The sequence below is a fragment of the Crocodylus siamensis genome, chromosome 5, assembly GCF_052110815.1.
Source record: "Crocodylus siamensis isolate JL-2025a chromosome 5, ASM5211081v1, whole genome shotgun sequence".
Lineage (NCBI taxonomy): Eukaryota > Metazoa > Chordata > Crocodylia > Crocodylidae > Crocodylus > Crocodylus siamensis.
In genome coordinates this window covers 188,479,423-188,498,954 of record NC_143399.1, presented here as the reverse complement: position 1 = coordinate 188,498,954, position 19,532 = coordinate 188,479,423, and the positions used below count along the sequence as shown (strand labels likewise).

The following is a 19,532-nucleotide window of genomic DNA, read 5'->3' as shown; positions in this document are numbered from 1 at the left end:
CATAAGTTACAAGCAGGAAGAATGAGAGGTCCTTGCAGTCACAGAACTATGACTTGATCGGAATAACAGAGACTTGGTAGGAGCTCACATGGATGGGTGTCATGGATAGGTACAAACTGCTCATGGAGGAGGAAGGAGTTGCACTATATGTAAAAAAGCCAGATGATTGCTCAGAGCTCCAGTATGAAGCCAGAGATGGGCCTGTTGAGAGTCTGTGGATTAGGGTCAGACAGGAAAACAACAAGGGCGATGATGTGGTGGGGGGTCTGCTATAGACCACCAGACCAGGAGGAAGTGGTGAATGAGGCTTTCTTCAAACAACTAGTGGAAGTTTTTCAGTCATAAGCCCTGGTTCTTGTAGGGAACTTCTATAACCCTGACATCTGCTGGGAGGGCAATACAGGAAGTTTTTGGAAAGTACTCAGGACAACTTCCTGGTGCAAGTGAGAGAGCAGCTAACTGGGGGCCATGCTCTTCTTGACCCGCTGCTCACAAACAGGGGAGAATTAGTGGGGAATGTAGTAGTGGATGGCAACTTTGGCAGAAGTGACCACAAGACAACTGAGGTCAGGATCCTGAGGAAAGGAAGGATGGAGAGTAGCAGAGTAAGAACCCTGGACTTCAGAAAAGCAGACTTCGACTCGTTCAAGGAACTCATGGGCAGGATCCCCTGGGAAGCCAGACTGAGGGGGAGAGGAGTCCAGGAGAGCTGGATGTACTTTAAAGAAGCCTTATTGAGAGTGCAGGAACAAACCATCCTGATGTGCAGGAAGACTAGCAGGTACGGCAGAAGACCAGCTTGGCTTAGCAGGGAACTCTACAATAAACAAAATCACAAAAATGAAGCTTATAAGAAGTGGAAACTTGGACAAATAACTAAGGAATAATATAAAAGCACTGCTCGCGCATGCAGGGGATGAAGTCAGGAAGGCCAGAGTGCAATTGGAGTTGCAGCTAGCAAGGGATGTGAAGGGTAACAAGAAGGGTTTCTACAAGTATGCTGGTAGCAAGAGAAGGATCAGGGAAACTGTGGGTCCCTTAATGAATGGGAAAGGAAACCTTGTGACAGAGGATGTAGAAAAGGCTGAAGTAGAAACCTTGTGACAGAGGAAGTAGAAAAGGCTCAATGCCTTTTTTGCCTCAGTCTTCACAGGTAAGTTCAGCCCCAAGACTGTTGCACCAGGCAGCACAGTTTGGGGAGGAGGTGAGCAGCCCACAGGGGTGAAAAAACACATTATGGACTACTCAGAAAAGCTGCATGCATACAAGTCTATGGGGCTGAATGAGACGCACCCAAAGGTACTCAGAGATTTGGCTGATGTGATCACAGAGCCACTGGCCATCATCTTTGAAAAATCATGGTGATCAGGATAAGTCCCAGATGATTAGAAAAGAGTAAACATAGTGCCCATATTGAAGAAAAGGAAAAAGAAGAATCCAGGGATCTACAGACCAGTCAGCCCCACCTCAGTCCCTGGAAAAATAATGGAGAAGATCCTCAAGGAATCCATTTCTAAGCACTTGGAGGAGAAAAAGGTGATTAGGAAGAGTCAGCCTGGATTGACCAAGGGCAAGTCATGCCTGGCCAACCTGATTGCCTTCTGTGATGAGGTGACTGGCTTTGTGGATGCAGGGGGATCAGTGGATATGGTGTACCTTGATTTTAGGAAGGCTTTTGATATGGTCTCCCACAGCACTCTCACAGGCAACTAAGGAAGTACCAGCTGGACGAATGGATGGTAAGGTGGATAGAAAACTGGCTGGAGCATTGGGTTCAGAGCTCGATGTCTAGTTGGCATCTGGTATCAAGTGGAGTGCCCCAGGGGTCAGTCCTGGGGCCGGTTTTGTTCAATGTCTTCATCAACAACCTGGAAGGTGGCATAGCGTGCACCCTCAGCAAGTTTGCGGATGACACCAAGCTGGGGGGAGCAGTAGATACACTGGAGAGCAGAGCTAGGATTCAGAGTGACATAGACAAATTGGAGGATTGGGTCAAAAGAAATCTCATGAGGTTCAACAAGAACAAGTGGAAAGTCCTGCACTTAGGACAGAACAATCCCATGAGTCAGTACAAGTGAGGGGCTGACTGACTGGGCAGCAGCTCTGCAGAAAAGGACCTGGGGGTTACAGTGGACAATAAGCTGAATATGGGCCAGCAGTGTGCCCTTGTTGCCAAGAAGGCTAATGGCATCATGGGCTTCCTTGGTTGGTGTGTTTCCAGTAGGTCAAGGGAAGTGATTATTATTCCCCTTCATTCAGCTCTAGTGAGGTCACATCTGGAGTCCTGTGTTCAGTTTTGGACATCCCACTACAGAAAGAATGTGGACAAATTGGAGAGAGTCCAGCAAAGGGCAACAAAAACGGTGATAGGTCTGGGGGACATGACTTATGAGGAAAGACCGAGGGAACTGGGCTTATTTAGTTTAGAGAGGAGGAGACTGAGAGGGGACTTAATAACAGCTTCCAACTACCTGAAGCGGGGGTTGAAAGAGGATGGAGCTAGACTGTTCTCAGTGGTGGCAGATGATAAATCAAGGAGCACTGGTCTCAAGTTGCAGTAAGGGAAGTTTAGATTAGATATTAGGAAGAATTTTCTCACTAGGATGGTAGTAAAGCACTGAAACAGGTTACCCAGAGAGGTGGTGGAAGCTCCATTCTTGGAGGTTTTCAAAACTCGGCTAGACAAAGCTTTGGCTGGGGTGATTTAGTTGGGGCTGGTCTTGCTTTGAGCAGAGGTTTAGACTAGGTGACCTCCTGAGGTCCCTTCCAGCCCTGATTTTCTATGATTCTGTGAGTGGATAAACAAGAAACCAACAGAGGTACAAACTTGAAAAGGAGTCTTCAGAAGAAAACTTTTCAGAGAAGTGCTCAGAAGTCTAGCACTGTGCTGAGCCTAAGGCATCTTTACACTATTACAAATTACAAGCAGCATACTAAGCCAGCATCATAAGGGCAAAAGCAGCAGAACAAGGTAAACTACTGCAAAGGGGCAAGGAAGGGTTTTGACAGCTCTTTTTTCATTTTCCAGCAGCCTCGTAGCATTTTTTTTTTAGCTGTTAATGTCTTTATTTTATGCTTGCCATTCTTAACATGTGGTATCTGAAAATACTTATTTAGATGGAATTAATCTAACCAATGTATAGTACGCGTTTGCTGCTTCAATAAAACACATGGTACAACTGCTCACCTGGAGGTGTGTAGGCATCCATGGACGTTTGCACCACCAATGAACGTCGTTTTGATGGCATGGGGACTGCCATCTTCCTTTCTTTATGTTTAGCAAGAGCTGCCTGAACTGCTTCTGTATGCACATCTAGAATGAAAAAAAGACGACATTTAGGCAGGCACTCGCACACAAAGGTAAATATGAGCATAACATCTGCAACAGAGTTAACTTGCCTTCTAATTAAGCTAACAAATCACGCTGTTGGAGCCATTTAACTGGTGGCCCATCAGCCATGTGCAGCCCACAAGGGGCTAAGCTGCAGCCCATCTGTGACTCCCCTTATTATTCAGGTTGCAACAGTGGCCAGAGTTTCTAGGTTCTGCCTCCCTCCTCAGGCTTACATATTCTGTGCCAACCGATTCAGCAGTGCAGCTCAGCATGGTTCAGGGCAAGACGCTTGGAGTGAGACCAGGGTTGCATGGGTCACTGCAACTGTGGAGGTGACATGCACCTAGGAGAGCATGAGGTAGAGCAAGGAAGGGGGAGGGGAAAGAGGCGGACAGGCAAATGGTGCAATGGTTGCAAGGGGAAAGGGAAGATCATCACTATACTGTCAAATCTCATGGGTACGATGGGGGAGTCACTTGGAAATTGTTAGAGTAGAAGGACTTTCTTTCAAATTCCAGCCGTTGGAAGGGCTGAGATGTAACCATCACATTCTAGGAGAATAGACAAAAGGAGAAAATGTGACTGAAACACTTTGTTGGTGTGGTGCTCCTAAATCCTTAAAAGCTTTCAACTCCTACAAATAGAACTTGAGGTCATTTTTTTATTTAGTCTATACGTTTGGACTTCTTTAAAAATAAAAATGCTTGATATGGTAAACTTCAGGCTGTAGGGGCTCAAAAACTGAAATGTGTCTGCAAATGGTAAAGCAGCAGAAAAGCAAAAAATAGATCAAGTTAAATTAAAATCAATATAACAGCTAATGAAGTGAGCAAACAAAATTGCTAGGTTTTCCTCAAAAACCTGTTTCACAAACTAGGCAATATCAGTATGATTCTGTTATGAAGCCAGTGGTTACCTCCATGGGGTCCTGATGGCATTACAACAGGATTGTTAATGAAACCAAGCACAGAAGGTACCATATAAAAGTCCTTGAGGAGACTAAAGGAAGACTGTTTGTTTAGGAATACGTGTCTCTAACTAGTCCTAGAATTGTTTGTTCTCCCCAAGACTAAACCCAAGATAAAAAGGGAAGCTACCAGGGTAACTAGAGTGAACCGCAGGGCCTGAAAAGGCTGGGGATTAAGTCAGTGGCCAGAGGCTGCCCAAGGAGTGCCAGGAAGAGCTGACCAGCTAGCAAGGGGACAGGCAGAGGGACTGTAGCCAGGTGCCTCACCCTGCTTCCTGATACAGAGGAATCAGCTCTGACTCCAGGGTTTCCAGCCAGTTTATTTTACATGGGACCCCTTGCTCTCCAAGTAAATAGAACAAATGAAGAAACAAGCAAGCAAGCAAGCAAGCAGACTAAATTAAAACCTGCCATCTTCCTTTAGACTTTAAGGCTAAGTACAGGCAGTCAAAAAAGCCTGAGACTGAATCAGTTCAATCATTGCAGGTTAGTCTAAGCTGTATAAATTGAACCAATAAGCAAGTGAACAGACATTCACTTTTGATTCTAAAAATGTACCCACATGCCTGAAGTGGCCCAAGCCAGAAGCTGGGGCTGCTAGATCACACCTCCTTGCTTAGCTGGAGCAGACAGCTTGGGCCAAGGCTAGCCTGCCCACCTTGTGAGAGGGAGGTTGCAGGGGAGATGCAGAGTATGCTGGGGGACTGTGAGTTAACTTGAATCTGGAGGGGATCTGACACAGAAGTTCGATAAAACTATTTAACCTAGATCAGTTAAGTCTGATACTACATCTATCCAGGTTTATCTTAAACCAGTTTTGCCAATTTTGAAAGCAGTTTATCTCCACTGAACTTTTGCTGCATCATAGATCTGAACTGGTTTCCAATCATTTATGTGTAATTTCTGTCCCTAGCCTAAGAGGGGCTGTGCTTCTCCCTCAGCCTCCTCTCCCTCACTAGCTGCTGTTGGTGCTGGCTGGCTCCCGGTCCCTGCCAGGCAGACTATTAACAGCTGAGCACCTGCAGCTGTGGTCTGAGCCTTCGAGGGGCTGAGCACCTCCTTACAGGGAGCCTGACATGACAGCAGGGACTGTCTTCACTTCCACTGCTGCTCTGTGAATAATCTGGGCTACAGTGCACCATAGGGAAGAAGAAAGGGTTTAAAGAAAACACAGTGCAGTGGCCTTTATAGGTTTTAGCCTCCGTTTGAGAGATTTGCACTTTTGAATAACAAACAACGCTTTATGAAGAAGCAGCTTTGAAGTTGCCTTAATTACCTTGCTGGTCACGAGCACCCAGCAAATGTGGGCTGATTATTTTAACAGGGAAACAGGATGGTGGTGGCCAGAGTCCACTGCAAGAAGCCAGACTGTCACCTAAAGGCCGCACTGGTGAAGACCTAACAGAATTAAAGTGCAGGCTGTCCTGTAACTATGGCAACATATAAAGCATTAAGTAACTGTTTCCCTCTAAATGAGCTATAAGATGCTCGCTTTATGAACAACTATATACAGTGACACTCAAATCCTATAGCTGCTTCATACATGCTGTGCCTTCCTCTATAGCTGTTGTTTTCAGTCTTCTAGTCAACAGCTAATTAGACAGAAGATGCTCTTAAAGCCAGCATGCTACACTATTTCTTTACTATGGTAGCTGCTGACATGATTTTAAATAGGCCTGTCTTTTCTGAGGGACCATCAACCAAAATGCACCAATCTCCATTGCAATTTGACAATGCTGTCTCAGCATAAATGCCATTTTGCATGGATTTGGAACTGAATTACAGGCTTTTAGAAAATTTCTCCTAAAAGGCACAGAGGTGTTTCATTATGCTAATCCAAAGTCATGCTAATTAAGTACCCTTGGACAAAGTAGGTTGTTCTCTACAACAGCTCCCAACTCTCTGAACCAGTAATGTGCTACTGCAAAGGTATAACTATGATTATTTGTTCCTTACTGATTCAAGTAGGCATGAAACACCTTCCAAAGCAATCATCTCAGTGAATCTCTGGCAGTAGCACCCAACATGCTGTTAGTAAGCCTGTCTCCCCTATTTGCCAACAATCCCTGGTTCCCCCAGCTGATGAAGTAGGTTGGGGTAGGCATTAGTAATATGATCCTAACTGGTCCAAGTTTGTAAGGGGAATTTAGGGAACACCAAGTAAAGATGTCTTGCTGAAGAGGAGGAGACGCAATGTCATGCAGCCTAGGAAGAGTTGTAATAAGGGTGGACCCAGATCCTAGATCCCCCAGGGGATGTAAATTGTTCATCCATCAGAGCTCTGCCAGCACAAAGCAAAGTGTATTCCTCACCAGGTGACATACAGCGACAGCAGCAAACAGCACATTAGTATTTCAAACCATCCCTGGTGGGCTGAGGCCCCCTGTGATTGCAGGTCTGGCAACAATTTCTGAACTAGCTTGCCAACCTACTGTGGCACAGATTTGCTACTTGAAATCATCATACTTCAGCTCAGCAGCTCTCTGAAGAATGTTTTATTACCGTTTCCTAATCTAATTTCCTCAAAAATGAAGATTTTGCCCAGAAAAGCCTCAAGTTAGAGATTTTGGAGTATTTATATGATGATAAAACAAAACAAACTAAACAAAAAACCCCTCTTCTCTTTCCTCATGTCCAGTACTTTACAATTTGCTCTTTCCCCAAACTTCCAACAGATTTTCAAATGCAGATCTGGCTTGTGCAGTTGCACCCAGGCATTCACACACTGGGTCTAGTAAAAAGAAAACACTTTTCTGATTGAATGTTCTTTTATTCAAGAAGTCTGTGACATCCAGACTACACTGTTAAAAGCTGATGAAACGAGTCCAGGTCCTGACCCCTCAAAGCAGTCCTCTAGGTAACAAAATCCTTCCTGCTCCCACCTGGCACTTATCACAAGGAAAGCTCAGCGTAAAATCTAAAGTACTGAATAAAATATCACCAGCTCTGTCTAGACTAGCAGGTATTGATGTTCAGTCCCTTCTCTTCTGTTCTCCCAAACTGTTACAGGTTGGCTGATCCAGATATTGGATTCAATTTGTGATTTTATTCCCAGGGAATCGACAAATGGCACAGAGCAAAGTGACATGATTGGGAAGGCTAATTGCTTAACTTGTGCTCTCACAGCTTGCATGGGATTCATTATTCAACCTGACAGGGATACCTTCTAGGCTAATAATAATATTTAGCAAAGTCCAGGTGTATCAATTCTGTACTTTTGGAAGTATTGTTAAGGAAAAAAAATGTTACTTTTTTGTAATTGTGCAAACAATCTAAATGGGCACCAATATTGTACAATCCCACAGTAATAGCCAGAGATGGTTCTTGCTCAAATGGCTAAGAGTCGAACTAGAAGAAAGTCTTGGGAGGGGAGATAAGGGCAGAGAACTAATTTACCCAAGGCCATATAGCAGGTGGGTGGCAGGCTCAGACATGGAACCCAGGTCTCCTGCATCACAGTGTCTTATCCACTGGACCACAATGCCCCACAGCAAGCAACCTGTCATTCTGCTACAAACCTTTTACTTATCTGGATGCCGCATTACATTTTAGCAGAAAATTTTTATTCTGTCAGCAGGGCTAATTTTCCAAGTTTCCCCAGGAGATGCTCTGTTTAGCATGGCTTCTGTTTTCCATTTAGTTTACCTTATAACCTCCAGATTTAATTGAAAAGCCTTAGGAACAAAGATACTAGGGCATCCTAATGCACAGAAATATTCAGCTATAAATATGATGTTCTTCTCAACATTTTCTACTTCTACTGCTCAGTATGTTGTAATGGCAGCATGGTCTATAAGACTGGTTTGATTGTCTGTGGGATAGGAAGCAATCCTGTTTTGGCTCTTACTGTGGAGACTGGATATACTCATCCCCAAGGTTAAAAACCTTTGAAACAATCATAGGCAAAACTTTCATATTTCCAGCATTTCACATCCTTGGTACCTATTTAAGTATTTCTGATGACCTACCATTTCTCACTGCGTCAAAATCAGTAATTGTTGTCAATTTTTGATGTATTGTAGTTAAAACTTAAGTAATCCAAAGGCTTTTGGATAGAAAGGAGGGAAGTAACTCCAGCACTCACCCTCAGTATCTACCTACTGGCTCTGAGATAAAGAAATACAGACTCGATAGAAGTACTATGAAGAGGACAACTAGTTAGCTCACCATGCTCAATGAGTAGCCTTCAATGACTCAATGTCTAATTGGAAACAGGCACTGAGTGGGGTTCTCCAGAGGTCTGTCCTGCATCTGGTATTGTTTAATACCCTCCTGCTTTACCCATGACAGGTTAGGACTGTTATGTCAGGGTTGACTGCACAGTACTTGAATTTTTATAGGATGGCTTAGATATGGCCGATTCTGCCTCATGCAGGGGGTTGCACTAGATGGGCTCTGGACCTCCCTTCCAGCCCTGCTTCTCTAGGATTCTATGAATATCTTCCTTGACAATTTGGAGAAGAGGACTGAGTGCACATGTAGCAAATTTGTAGACAACACCAAGTTGCATGGAGTTGCAGATACCCTGGAAGGTAAGGCTAGGATTCAAATGACAAATTGGCAAAATGATCCAAAAATCAATCAGATAAATTTAAAAAAAGACAAGTGCAAAATGTTTCACTTGGGACAGTGATCACATGTGCAAATACAGGGGAATTACTGGGTAGGTTGCAGACCACAGAAAAGGAACTGGGTACTGTAAGCTGAATATAAATTCAGGTTTAGAGAGACACTTGACTAGGATAGTGTAGTCACAGATTTCCTGCCATAAGCAGGAGGCTGGACTAGAAGCCCTCCTGAGATCTCTTCCAATCCTACTATGTTATGGTTCTATGAAAGTTTCTTCTCAAGTACGTATTACTGTTTATTCAAGAGATGTTTCTCTTTAATTTTCACAATTAAATTTCTTTAAACACCTATTTTTTCATTAAAGCAAGTGTCTAAGTTCCTTCACTGCAAGCTCGTCTTTGTCTCATGAGATATCCATTGACCTTGAGGTGTAGAATATAAATCATGATTTTTCCAGACTCACAACAGTTTAAGGAAGTATTGCAAAGTAATCAATTTTGCTGTCCCAAGGAAGAAGGCAACTACTGCTTGGATAGGTTCAGTCATTTCCTAACCTAAATATAGAACAATATTGTGGTATCTTATATCACTGTGGATTCAAGTGATATAAGATACATGTGCAATTAATGCAAAACAATAAACTCCAGAGCTTGCTCCTGGGCACTGCGTTTGAACATGCACCCAGGACCACAGCACACTGAGTGGAGATGGAACAGTCCTGGCTGGTAGGAGGGTTGCGGGTTCAGCTTGGCAGCCCAGGCCTGCTCCCCTCAGCAAAACGTGCTGTGGAGGGGCTGGCTGGGGCACGAGGGTGCTCCAGTGCAGGGCTAGCTGGCAGGCAGCCCCTGCATTGAAGCAACCTCATGCCCCAGCCAACCATGGCAGCTTCTATATGTGCGCTGCTGCAGAGTGAAAAACAAGTACTATCCTGTTGTGGAGTTAATTTGTTTACTGCAGCCTAATAGTGGTGCACGTGTAGACATGCAACATTTACTGCAGAGCTAATTAGTCTACTCTTCAGTAAAGGTCTCATGTAGATGTGCCCTGTATGAGTTAGTGAAGTGCTCTCCAGAAGTGGTCCTGATTATTTAAACATTGTACATAATCTTCACCCTTTAATTTGTCTTATATCCCCTATAAAGGGATTCCCAAAGATTACCAATGGTAAATGAAACATCTGATCTGATTATATACTGTCAGTCCTCCCACATCCTTTGCAGATTCCCATAGGAAATTGAATTTATTCTCCTTTTTATTCACCTTTTAATTAAAATATACATAACAAATTATAATGTATTCCCAGATGTGGAAGCACTTAAGCTTTTCTTTCACATGTGCTGAATGAACACAGTTGATTTCTATGCTTCGGTAACAGCAACACTAGCTGTATAGGCATTTACAATGTCTAAGAGGGGTAGCCAACCTTCAGCATGTAGGCCCCAGTGGCACAGGAAGCCTTTGAGCACAAGCAGCAGAACAGCGGATAGGACAGGGAGCAGAAAGTACAGCGAAAGCTCAGGCAGGGAGCACAGGGTGTAAAGCAGAGAGCACAGTTGTGGATTAGACAGGGGAAGGGAATTAGAGTGGCACTCAGGGAGGGCTCAGGCTTAATTTGTGACATGCCTGCCATAACGATTGGCCCTCACTGGTCTAAAATATTACAGGTGGTTTATTATCACTGCACCGGATCACCAAATCAAGAACCTTCCACACTGCAAGAAAATACTACGTAGAAAATACTTCCAATTTCCACTTTATTAAACTAAGCTCCTCTTACTTTTGTAATGCAAAAGAAAATACAAAGAAAAACAGTCTGTTCATTTATGCTATCCTGGACTTCCAGTCTTGACCCAGACACTTCTCCTGTATCTCTAACAGGAAGGGCCATATCTCTTACCATACAGTACCATCCAAAAAAACCTCACGTGATGATGTATGTCTCATATCCACTAAGAATTGTACATTACTAGGACCCAAAGGGTTAAAAAAAAATCACTCCTTTGTTTCATATAAAACTTGTCATTTATCTTCCTGCCATGTGACAAGTTACCGAAGCACGTATTGAACTTAGCTATACCCTGAATTCAGACGCAGTGTATAAGAGTCACAAGTAAAGATGAAAAAGACCAGTTATCATCTCGTTTTCCCCCTACCAACACAGGATTACTTTCTACATTTTTCTGGTGCTCTCTGCATTTGAGTTGTAAATGTCTCAGACAAGAGTACTTCTGCCTCTTGCTTCAGGGGACTTATTTCCTAGCATAATATATTGGTCTGGAAGCTTATCCTCACGTAGCCTAACATTTTATCTCTTTGCTCCTCGTGCTCAAAAAATTGCTTCTTTCCAGAGCTCTCCTTGGCCTGTAGAAATCCTTTTTCCTCCCTTTTCTGCATTAACTGATTCCAGTTAATAAGATCATACCAGTGGGATCAGAAACTGGCTGAGAAATTGAGAAGGGTTGGCAATATTACTCTAGACATACACCCCAAATTTAGTGTACTTCCTTAAAAATGTCAAGCTCGTGAAATCACTGGTGCACATTATTAATGAATTCAGGATGCCAGAGATTCCTCATCAGAGATTTTTTTTTTTCGTCTTTCCTGAAGTAGTACCAAGTCATAGATCAAGGCTGTACTATGCAAGTCACCTTACAAATTAGAAAACCAGCAACAGTTCCTGCCTCAGAGAGCTCGCAGTCTGGGATTATGACCCGATAAAACAGTTGGATAAACAAGACCGACAAAGGTGATGTAGGGAACAAGAAAACAGGAAAGGCAGGCAGGCAGTGCTGCACAAGCATGTAGTGCAATGACAGAACCATGTCAACTCACAACTTACAGCAACAATGGTGTAAAAGCTAGCAGAAACTGCATCACAAAGCCCAGCAAGAATCAACCTTGAGGCTAATCGATAGCTGGCCTGTCAAGACTCTAGGACTCGTATATATTTGTGGGGAGCCTGCGTGCTGGAAATCCAGTGCGTCGGCACAGACTCAATTTGTGGAGCATGGAAAATGATGCACTCCAGCAGCCTCCTGGGTTACGCACATCAGCTGCCCCATGCATCGCCATGGTGAAAAAACAGCAGTGGGGCACTTTGAAATAAAATGTTTGATGAACTTTAATTCAGTGCCCTGCCACCATGTTTTCAGTGCAGGGATGTGGATACACGCGACTTGCGGGTGCTTCTGATTAGCATAGCTCACTAATTAAAGCGCCCAATGTCATGTCCCTGCATGTGTAAAAATGCCCCTAAACTCTTAAGAAAAGTAACACCATGCAAAGTAATTATAAAAGGAAAAAAAAAAGCTGGCACTCATTGCTCTGTGTCTGGCTGAAAGTCACCTATGACTTTAAATGAACATTTGCCATAGCAAATGTCCCTCTTGGCACATCATTGCCAAACCAAGGATGTGTTGAGAGGGAACTTCTGGAAAGGTTGCATGTAGATACTACGATTCGAGATAATTTGGCAACAGTGTCTAGTAGAAGTGGGATTGGCACATGTTCTAGCTAGCAGCACCAGACAGCCAAGCAGGTACTGCAAATACATGAATTAAAAGATTTATAGTCTCCAGGGTTGATGGATAACAACACTTGAGGCACAAGGTGCCTGATGATCTCTCAGAAATTGCCATGCTCATTTCAGATAGGTCAATCTTCAGTAAATGAGGGATGTTTGATACGTTGAAGCTAAGCAAATCTTTAAAGCAGTGCTATTTTGCTATGGCTATATACTCTGGGGCAGCATCTGTCTTGAGAACAGTTGCAGACATGCAAGGAGGCAGAGACCTGGCGTAAGCTGCATCAAGCCCAATCTCTTCTCAGCTGCACTCATGCATGATAGTTTTTCTGGAATATGACACTTACAATAACATGATGAACACCCTAATGGTGGGCCATCCAGTCAATAAGCTATTTATCTAGGTGAGCATCACAAAGGGTGCAGGCAGAAACAGCCCCGAAATAATCCCTTATTACTCTAGGGCAAACTTGTCAAAAAAGCAGTTTTGGAGTCTGAGTTGCACTTTCTAAAGCAGTGATTCTTAACCTTTGCAGACTCCAGGCACCTCTCAGAAAATGCCAACTCTTACTTTTCACTCAGTTTTTGACTAGAGAAAAATAACAGAACAATTTTTCTGCTGCAAAGAACCCTGAAAGACTGTAACAGGTCAGAATGCTTTATGCACCATGGATTCCTAGTTGAAAGCTGTGGATTTATCTTCTGAATCGTGTTTGCACACTTAACAGTGCTAACATTGCATAGCACCCTTGAAAGGAACTCAAGGCACCCCCAAAAGCTGCGTCTTCCCAGTTGTGAATCACTCTTCTAAAACAACTGCAACCCCAATTTGTTTAAAGGTGTCCAGACCAAATTCCCATTGTAATCAATAGGCATTAGGAGCTTAAACACCTTTAAAAATATGAGACCCAGAAACCTAAAACCTGGTGACTTTCAATTGCCTAAAACCTCTGACCTTGACACTCAATGGCCCCACCACACAGGAGGATACAGCTTTACTAGGATGCCATGGCAAACAACTTCCACTGGTGCATATACTTCACTTACTGGCCCCTGTTCACAAAACTCTCATAGCAGCTGACAGATTAAGAGCAGGGTGAAGGCCTATCTATCTGCATCCTTCTGCCTAAAGTCAGAAGTTACGAGTAAGTGTCGGCTTCCAGCATTCAGAGTCTCATGCCCCGGTTATACTGGCAACAGCAGTATAATTCTTTATAATTCCAGCCACGTGGAATCAAACAAAAAGCTGTAAGAGCAAATGGACGAGCTGGGCCTAGGCTTTCTTAATACTTGTTACAGCAGTGGTGGTCTCAAGAGCACCGTAAAAAACACAGAGACAACATAGAGCAAACTCCTTGTTTCCAGGACTGTTAGAACCAAGGTGACCACCTTTTCAAAATGGAAAGGTGGAACACATGCCCACCTCTCTCCCCCACCCACCTCTGCCAGCAGCATGGCCAGGGCAGAGCCAAACTGAGCCAGGCAGAGCCTGGAGGGGGAATACAGGCTGCCCACTGTGGGCTCAGGGCTCTCTGCCCTGCTGCCTTTCCCTTGGGAGCCCCATACTGGTACCGTGCCTCCTGCCTGCCCAGCATCAGTGGGGGGCACAACTCCATGCTGCTGCCACTCTCACTGCTGCTGGCTGGTCAGGGGCACCTCACCAAGGCAGTATAACTAGCTCAGGCTCCCAGGGGGAAGGGGAGCAGGGAGGGAGCTCCGAGGCCACAGTGGGAAGCCCAATCTGCTGCCCCATGCACAAATCTGGGGAGCATGTGCCCCCCCCATGTTCCCCCAGGAATGCATGCAGTGGGGGGGACGTACCCCCACCCACCTGCCTCCATGCACCAGTCCCACTCTACGCCCTGGCCACATGCACCAGTCTGGCTGGGCAGTGCCCCCGGCCCCACTCCCTCCCTCCTTCACCATGGGGGCCTCAATCTGTTCTCCCTGCTCCTCCAAGCACCCTCCCACCTGTAGGCTTACCTGTGGAGTTGTTCTCAATGCTGCCTGGCTGTATTCACAGCCACCTGAAAGTGTGTGGGTGTGCACCTGCACGTGGCACCCCTTCCCTCCTGCTCCAGGCAACCCCAAGCAACCCCCTGGAATGCTGCCAACCTGCAGGGGAAACCTGCCATTTCCCACTGTTTTCCAAAGCGAACAGAAAACCTGAATCCTTGTGTGATACTGAGTATCTGGGACAAATACTGTTCCAGAGTCATGCATCCTGGGACCAGGACTTGATGTTCCCATTGTAGGACTGTCCTGCCTAACTAGGGATGGGTGGTCACCCTAGTCAGAACTTCGTTGAAGTTTGTGGCTCCTTTCCCTCTACTTTGCAATCTTCCAATCACTAAATGATTTCCAATCTATCCTGCATAAGTTAAAAATACATTAAACCTAAAAAGAAATAAAAACAACATTGCCACCACTTTCCTCTCCTCCGTGCATTCAAGATCTTATTTATAATGCAGTCTAGAAATCAGCTTTATCTAGTAATTTGATCTCAGGTTGCATTACTATGTGATCTTAACTAAATCAATCTACATCCGTTTCTAGCAAAAAAAAAGGAGGCATTTGCTTAACTTCTTTTTCCAAGCTATATAAATTACCCTTACAAAAATGCATGCTGTGTCAATGCCAAATGAGAGGACACAGCTATACATTACAGCATAGCTGATGTAAAACAGTGTTCCAGCATCTAAGGTTTCATTAAAGGAAACCCCTAAGCCAATTTTTTTTCATATCTAATATTGGAATCTTGAAAGTATATTTAAGCAAGCAAAAAGAAAAGGCAGGTTTAAATCCCAGCCCTTTTGAAGCCAATGGCAAAATCTCTAAGTAACTCCAGTAGGGCAATGATTTCATGCCAGATGGATTTTCAGAGGTATTGAATGACACTAAAAATCAATGGCTGTTAGGCTGGAAAGTGAAGTATGCAATGTCAGTACAATGGGGCTACGTTAAGCGCCTATACACATGCAGCTACTTTGGTGCAGTTATATCACTGCAAAAATGTCCTGTACAAACAAGGCCATTGTCCATATTTATACCGGAAAGCTGTACCATTTTAAATGGCACTTGCTCTAGCTCAGCTATTTTGGTTTAAGAGAGACTTTCTGTGGTTTAGTTTAAAACAGGCCAGGGGCTGCATACCCGTCAGGCCACACTAGCAGGGACTGCACCAGCAGGAGCTCAGCTACACTGCTGCCCCCTGCACTCCTTCCCACTGAACTGTGTGCCCAGGTACCCACCTGTTGAACCACACACCCAGACACGCTTGCTGCTGCTCTCTGGTACCCCATACACTCCCACTCCACTGCTGCACACCCTGACTCACCCTTATATTCCCAGTCACAAGTCCCCCCTGGAGTGCTGTACTTGGGCACCCAGCACTGCAAGCTGTGCTGCACTGTGCCATGCCATCCCACCCCCTGGGACAGGGGCAGTGAGGGGAAACCAGAGAGAGAGGGACCTTGGAGGCCCTGGCTGCTGCTGCTGCAGCTGGAGCAATGGGAAGGATGGAGCCTGGGAGCCACGATGTAACCTCTCATGGGCTGCATGTGGCCCATGGGCCACCAGCTGGCTCAGCCCTGGTTTGAACAGGCTCCTGGCAACCTATTTCGATCTAGTTAAGCATGATAGAAAATGATCTGGCAACTTTTATTATGTGATAAAACAAAGATTTCACCATACAACATTTTTGTCAGACATATATCCTTTCCTCATTTTTTATTTTTGTCAAAAAAAAAAAAAAAAAAAAATCAAATGGCTGAAAATATATATTTTTTCCAGCTGAAAACTTCTTTGATTCATGGCCAAAAAATACACCTTTGTCAAGGCTCTGCTGAAAATTTCAATGTACACAATTGTTTTTTGTCTTATTCAAAAAGCTTTCCACAAAAAATAAACCATTTTCTGACCCAATGTAAAACTAAGCCTGATTTAAAATAATACGAGTGTCAATGCCAGCTATTCCATACATTTAAAACTGGTTAAAATAATCACAACTTTAAACTTGTGCAACATCTTTACCTACACAAGCCTTAGCTCTAATTTCCACTACTGCAAGGGTGACCTTCCAAATGCCAGCCAAACATAAACCGTGCAGAGCCAACTGCCTAGCAGTCTGGCTGAGAGAGGTGTGAAAAATGTTACTGCTTTAAAGTTCAAACAGGATTGTTAACTATTTCACCATCAATCATTGTAGCTGGAACTTGGAACTAATGTACTCATCCATTTTGGCTTTTTACCATTACTAGATTTTGAGGTGGCTCCAAGTTCTTGGAGCAGAAACAGAGAACTTCAAACCACCCTCATCCAAAGCTAGTAACTTCTGTCTATATTCCGGAGACAAAAAGGGACATTTTTACATATGTTCCGGGAGGTGTCGGGGAGGGTGCTTTAATTAGCGAGACAATCACCCCGTGTATCAGCGTCCCCACACTGAAAAAATGGACCACACTGAAAAAATGGTGTTGGGGCGCTTGGAACTAAAGCTTGTTTGACAAGCTTTAGTTCAAAGTGCCCTGTTGCCATTTTTCAGCATGGGGACACTGATGCATGTGATGCTGCGCTCCAACAGACTTGATTGAGTCTGCTCCAACATACTGGATTTCCAGCATGTTGGAGCTGGCTCCCTGCATGTATATAGGAGCCAAAGGAGACTAATTTCCTTTCCAGTACTAAAAACTTCAAGTTCCTTTTCAAAATCAAAGTGTTAATACTTCACATTTTAACCCCACAGCTGGGGAGTGGAGAGAGATTATTTTTACACTGTGACCTGAAGACACTTTAGCATCCTCCACTGAAGACATCCTCCCCTCCAGCCACTTAAAGAAAGTGCCTTTTAGGAGCATTATGATGAGTTTATCTTAGGCCACAAAGTGATTTATGTATCCATGTCAACACCTTGAGGCAAATGGAAAGCCAGTGTTGCATGATCTCTGCCAGCAGAGCAGGAAGCTATACTGTGCACCATCTGTGGATTCCCAATGACCTTTGGGAACAGCTGACCAGAGCACTGCATTAACCTGATTGAATGACCAAGTTGTGGGTAGCTCTGTTCAGACCTAGCAGCAAAAAAGAGAGTCTCACAGCAATTGTTTCTGTTGTGACTGAATAAGAGTGAGCATGGCCACAGATGTCAACTGGGATTCAAGTGTAGGCATGGAGCTAAAAGTAATCCTAAATTGTAAAGGTTTTGAACAAAGTTCCCTTCCGAATTTAGGAATGGCTCATATCCCAATCAAACTTTGCCTCCAAGACCATTTCCTTTAGAATGAATTTAGGTACCTTGCAGTTAGGATTAGAAGCGAAGTTAAAAAAACTGAATTAAAGCTACTTTCTTGCTGAATAAGTGTGTCCACAGAGGGTTTTAATGCTGCTTAAGTAATCCACTTTTAAATGTTAAATTGTGACTGACTCTCCTAAATGGCACATGTGGACAAGGCTTCAGATAATAATATTGTAGAGCAATAGTTTATCACTGATCTGAAGGGGTAACAATTAATCCTGTGTTCTATGATGGGCCATTTTCATATACACCGAGACATTCTTGTCCAACTACACAATAGGTCTACCTAACTTCCTAATGGACTTTTTCCTAATTATCCAGGTAACACTGAAGATACTCCAGCAAAAATTGTTCTTCATACTGCCACAATGTAGTCAGGAAGGTCCTAACACACTGTTCTTCCAACAGCTTGCAGGTAATTCTTCTTTCTTTCATTTTAATGTATTCCTTCCAGTTTCTGGGAAGATGCCAGATGGATCGCATGGGCACATAAGCAGGTTATGGCAAGGTTAAAAATGAATGGAAAACTAATGCACATCAGCTACTTTTCAGTGGCTGCCTGTGTTCACTTCAAGTAAATGGAAACAAACTGATGGCAGCTTACTTCTCACTGAAGCAGGACTAAGCTACTAAAGGTTAGCTTTCATTGACTGCAGACTAAAAGCATACACAAGGGCAGTTACCATGCAGCAGCTGACACACAGCAAATCCCTATCCTCCTTTTTCCTCATGGGAGCTGGTTTGCACACCATGCCTTCAGATCCTGAGTCTGCTTGTAAAAGGCCTTCACAAAATTTAGTTATCTAACTCCGATACTGTCTGCTCATCTGTGAATCAAGTCCATAGAGGATGTTCTCCTTCAGTTGCAGACTCCATTTTTGCAGGCGCTCTACAGCCTACACTGAGGTTACTTGTTTGAAAGCTGAATGATTTAATATTTGAGATGAAGTTCTGTTCTGTCTATTCCTTACTGAGACAAAGTCTAGATTGGAAAGATAGCCAATGACTCCAATGCAGAGTGGTGGGGGTACCTTTAAGACACAGACAGGCAATGCAGCATAGCTTACACTGCTACTGCTCATGTCAGTTCTGATCTGTGGAAAGTTCAGTCTTCAGAGCTAATTCAGCATCTTCTGCAGGCATTAAACCCACATTACAAAATGCAGGATATTCACAACTAGTGCAGATCTGCAATACCTCTTACAGGTCTGTGGCAGCGCGACGTCTAGGGGTGCCGTGACCTCCCCTAGCCCCCCCTGGCTACTGTGTCAAGCTGGTGTCAAATGCACCCTCACCAATCTTGCCCGCCACATTTTAAGTGTTTAGGGGAGGCTGCCTTTTATATCTGCTTTGACACGGTACCTACCTTGCTATACCGGGACTCGGTCCAATTGCCCACCAGCACCCTCACGGGCGCCCCCCTTTGCCTCTCTCACAGCCCTCACTGCACTGCGGCCTGTCTCCTGGGCTCTCGTGACCCGCACCGGGGCCTTGCCTCTCTATCGTCACCCCTTCCCGGGGCCTGCTCAATCCACTTGCCCCCTAACTCGCCGCTCCGGGCCTGCTCAATATGCTGGCCGTCTCCCGAGGCCTGCTCAATACACTCGCCTCCTCCCAAGACCTGCTCAGTATGCTCACCTCCTCCCGAGGCCTCTGCCTTTCAGTAAGCTCGCCCCCCCCGGGGCTCCTCCGTATGCTCGTCCTCTCCTGGGGCCTGTGCCTCGCACTCCCACGCTCTCGCCCCCAACCGAGGCCTATGCCTCGCACCTCCTGTGCTCCACCGCCCTCAACTGGGGCCTATGCCTTGTGCCTCCTGCGCTCCCCCCGCCTGCACTGGGGCCTCGCT

General features: G+C 44.6%; 1 protein-coding gene across 7 annotated transcripts in view; it reads right to left on the bottom strand.

Moving 5' to 3' along the window:
• Positions 1-19,532, bottom strand: part of DIP2C (DIP2 acetate--CoA ligase C (putative)) — a 470,493-nt gene that overhangs the window by 170,141 nt on the left and 280,820 nt on the right. For all 7 annotated transcript variants that reach the window (XM_090047544.1, XM_090047545.1, XM_090047547.1 and 4 more), the window contains one exon: positions 3,188-3,313. In XM_090047544.1, the coding sequence (XP_089903670.1) occupies positions 3,188-3,313 (126 nt within the window). The remainder of the gene's footprint in view (positions 1-3,187; positions 3,314-19,532) is intronic.